This window comes from Cyprinodon tularosa, unplaced genomic scaffold (assembly GCF_016077235.1).
Source record: "Cyprinodon tularosa strain WSP-4 unplaced genomic scaffold, ASM1607723v1 ctg285, whole genome shotgun sequence".
Taxonomy (NCBI): domain Eukaryota; kingdom Metazoa; phylum Chordata; class Actinopteri; order Cyprinodontiformes; family Cyprinodontidae; genus Cyprinodon; species Cyprinodon tularosa.
Genome location: NW_024038991.1, coordinates 83,422 through 86,616, shown reverse-complemented (window position 1 = coordinate 86,616; position 3,195 = coordinate 83,422). Strand labels below are relative to the sequence as shown.

The window sequence follows — 3,195 nt, the reverse complement described above, 5'->3', positions numbered from 1 at the left end:
TTGGAGCTACTTTTGACTACTCAACACATGCAATATAGTATAGGCCAGTCTATACACAGAACAGGGTTCGTCAAACAAAAATTCCCAAATTAAGACCACTTGGAAAAATATAAATGGTTTAGGATACCATTTACTAGATAACTTTACTAAATATATCAATTTTTAAATGTTGGCAGGTAAATATCAAAGCAGTAAAGCAACATACGTACAGCATGACACCAACTGAGCAAGTAAGGCACCAGGATTTACACCAGCTTTTAGCCTGGTCTGGAACAGGCTAGCTGCACAGAATAAATCATAAATCAGTGCTGCTGTGCTTTGTGAAACGAGACTTAAGGCAGGATATCTGGAAAATCCCAGCTTCATATAGTCCGGTCAAGATCTATGGTAAACCTGGATTGATCCATCACAGCACTTCAGCTTCACCAAGGAATAGTCATGGATGAAACCTTTGTGGTACATTTGCACACTTGCAGTGGATCCATCAGCAGGATAGGCCATGTCAAAGCTCAGATCCCGTTAAAAATTAACCTGAACTAGAACACCTGCCAGTCACCAGCTCATCCACATGTGAACCAAAAATCCAGGGTGTGCAAGCTAGAAATCTGCCTTAGCTTTGTGTTGACACCATGTCAGTATAGACAAACCTCTGAAGGACATTTTCCATTTAAATATTTAAGAATATACAGTCGATCTGTAGATTGCACAAATAAAAATTGCATCTTGTTTATAAACAAATGACATGTTTAAGCCATTGTTTTGCATTAATCCTGCATGCACCACCACTTTATTCACCTGCTGCAGCCTTAAAGCAGAACAAACTTCCCACCAGAGCCAGCAGCACCCATTTACATTCAAATTAAACATTTATTGGATCAACACTAAAACTCCATTTTACATTCAACACGTAGAACAAGTGTTACAATCTATAAAAATATTTTCTATTTACAAAAGATTCAGCCCAGCAGCCTGAGAATAAAACCCTAAAGGTGAAGTCCAGTCAGTGTCCAAACATCTCCTGAGAGGCGTACGTCATGTAGAGGAAGCCGTCCTCATCCTGGTGGTCCTTGTACACCTGAGCCATGGTGAGGGACATGCTGGCCAACCCGCTGTTGTTTATGAGTAGGTAGAAGGCCTGACTGGGCAACAACGCCATCCGGTTCCTGGGAGGGCAGAGACACCAAGGCAGAGGTCAGCTCTCAGGAGGGTATTGCATCAATTAATCTACAGCACCACCTGGTGGCCACACTTGGAATATATCAGCCCAAAAAATTTAGATTTCAGAGAATTTAAGATTAAACATGAGTGATTAAGGACCTCATGATCAAATTCAGTGCATCAAGAAGAAGCATTCAGAATATTTGTCACCAGCTTTAAAAAAAAAAAAAAACAAGCCAGAGATTTTTCAGGAACTGAGCTTTAAAAGTGCTCCTATTTTTAGAAACATTGTGATAGTTTTCAGCATGCAGCCTAGTAAGTCAGGCAACAGGGCTTTTAAATATCCAGATCATTATAGAACCATAAACACCTGTAAAGTTTTAAGGAAAGGGCCACTAAGTGTGTCAAAAACCTCTTAAAGAACCAAGATTTAGAAAGGAAGTTTTATCTCATGTTACCAACTTTTTTTTTTTTTTTTTTAACTATAGCAAATCCTTAAAGGAATCAAGAAAAAAAAAAAACTCGAACAGAGTAACTGATCAGCTGAAGAAATGTGCTCTGGATCCAGAAAGAATTAAGATGACACAGACATTAAAGTCTGGCTGCCTGGAAGGAACAGGCTGGAGTTAAAGACATGAGCTGTGTTCCCCATGTTCTAAGGCAAAACAGAGGCTCTGCTTGATCCAGACCTGGTTTGGACTGATTGGATCAGTAACAGACGTAAACGGTACCATCACATGTTCTCCATTAGAGCCTGCAGCAATCTGGACTGATTCACCAAAAATGTATTTATGCAGAGTCACCATGAGCTGGTCAAAAAGAGGAAGACTGGAAATGTGTGGTGATTCAACCCACCAGCAGACCAGAACTACTTTCTCCAGGTTCTGAGAAACGTTCTATCCTTGAACAGAACCTAGCAGAACACATCCATCAGATGAATTGATTTATTGGGAGGTCAGGACCTTTCCTCATTGACTGCAGGAATTGATTTTAGAAATCAGTCCTAGATAAGAAAAGGTGGCTGACAGTTCATAATGCTTGAGTAGAAGGACCAGAACCAGCCAGAAACATCTGGAATCAGTCTAATCAGGTGAGGGCTGGCTCCTCATGTTACAGGAATTAAACCTTTCCCTTTAGCTGCATGCCTGCCTGGCATTCCAAGAATTCCCAGAACACAAAACTTCAAGATCCAAGCTGCATCTAAAACTTCCATTTGATTCAATAGTCACATTATGCGTTCAACATGCATGATCACGCACAGCCTCAAGCACGCACCTGATGATGGTGACGAACTGGGTCATGGTGAGTTCGTGCGGCACCAGGAACTTTGTTTTGTCCAGTGGAGGGAGGTACTTTTCCTTCTCGTAGCGTTCAATGATCACCTGAAGGTCAGAGAATCCAGGTGAGACCAAACGAACACCTCACACACACTCCTCAGTCACTTAGGAACACTCACCGGGATTTTATTGGGGAATTTGGACCTGATTCCCGCCACCTCATGTCTCCTTGTAGCTGCAGAGAGAAAAAAAAAATTAAACAATCTGTAATTTATTTCTGTCCAATTTTCGCGGTTCAGGAAACCCACCGAAGCTCTTCCTCTGTTTGAACGGTTTGTTCTGCTGCGGGGTTCTGTCGAATGGAGGCATGCTGACTGCGGACCGCAGCTCTGCGCAGCCGCTTTTAAATGTGGGCGGCTGCGGCGCATCAGCTGATTAGCGCATGGACGCAGACCCGCCGCAACATCTGCGGTTTTAAATCAAGCTGGGGACGCAGAGGAACAGGGCCGGAGGGAAGGCAGCCAGGGGCTAAAGGGGCCCCAAGATTTTTAAATAACTTTATACTTAGGAAAAGGGCTGGAGGGATGGGACCCAGGGGCCAATGGGGCCCCCAGATTTTTTGAATAACTTCTTACTTAGGAACAGGGCCGGAGGGAAGGCAGCCAGCAGAAAGGGGCTAAAGAGGCCCCAAGATTTTTAAAATAACTTCTTACTTAAAATCTGTTGACTGCATTAAGTCAATAATTACAGAAAAGCGTTT

At 42.7% G+C, this 3,195-nt stretch overlaps 1 protein-coding gene across 1 annotated transcript; it reads right to left on the bottom strand.

Moving 5' to 3' along the window:
- Window positions 1-754: 754 nt before the first annotated feature.
- map1lc3c (microtubule-associated protein 1 light chain 3 gamma) lies at window positions 755-2,882 on the bottom strand. Its single transcript, XM_038290638.1, has 4 exons — window positions 2,744-2,882; window positions 2,615-2,670; window positions 2,434-2,540; window positions 755-1,163 (listed from the first exon to the last, which is right to left on the bottom strand). The coding sequence occupies exons 1-4, from the start codon at window positions 2,802-2,804 to the stop codon at window positions 1,001-1,003; spliced, it is 387 nt and encodes a 128-aa protein (XP_038146566.1). The 5' UTR covers window positions 2,805-2,882; the 3' UTR covers window positions 755-1,000.
- Between the last annotated feature and the right edge of the window lie 313 nt (window positions 2,883-3,195).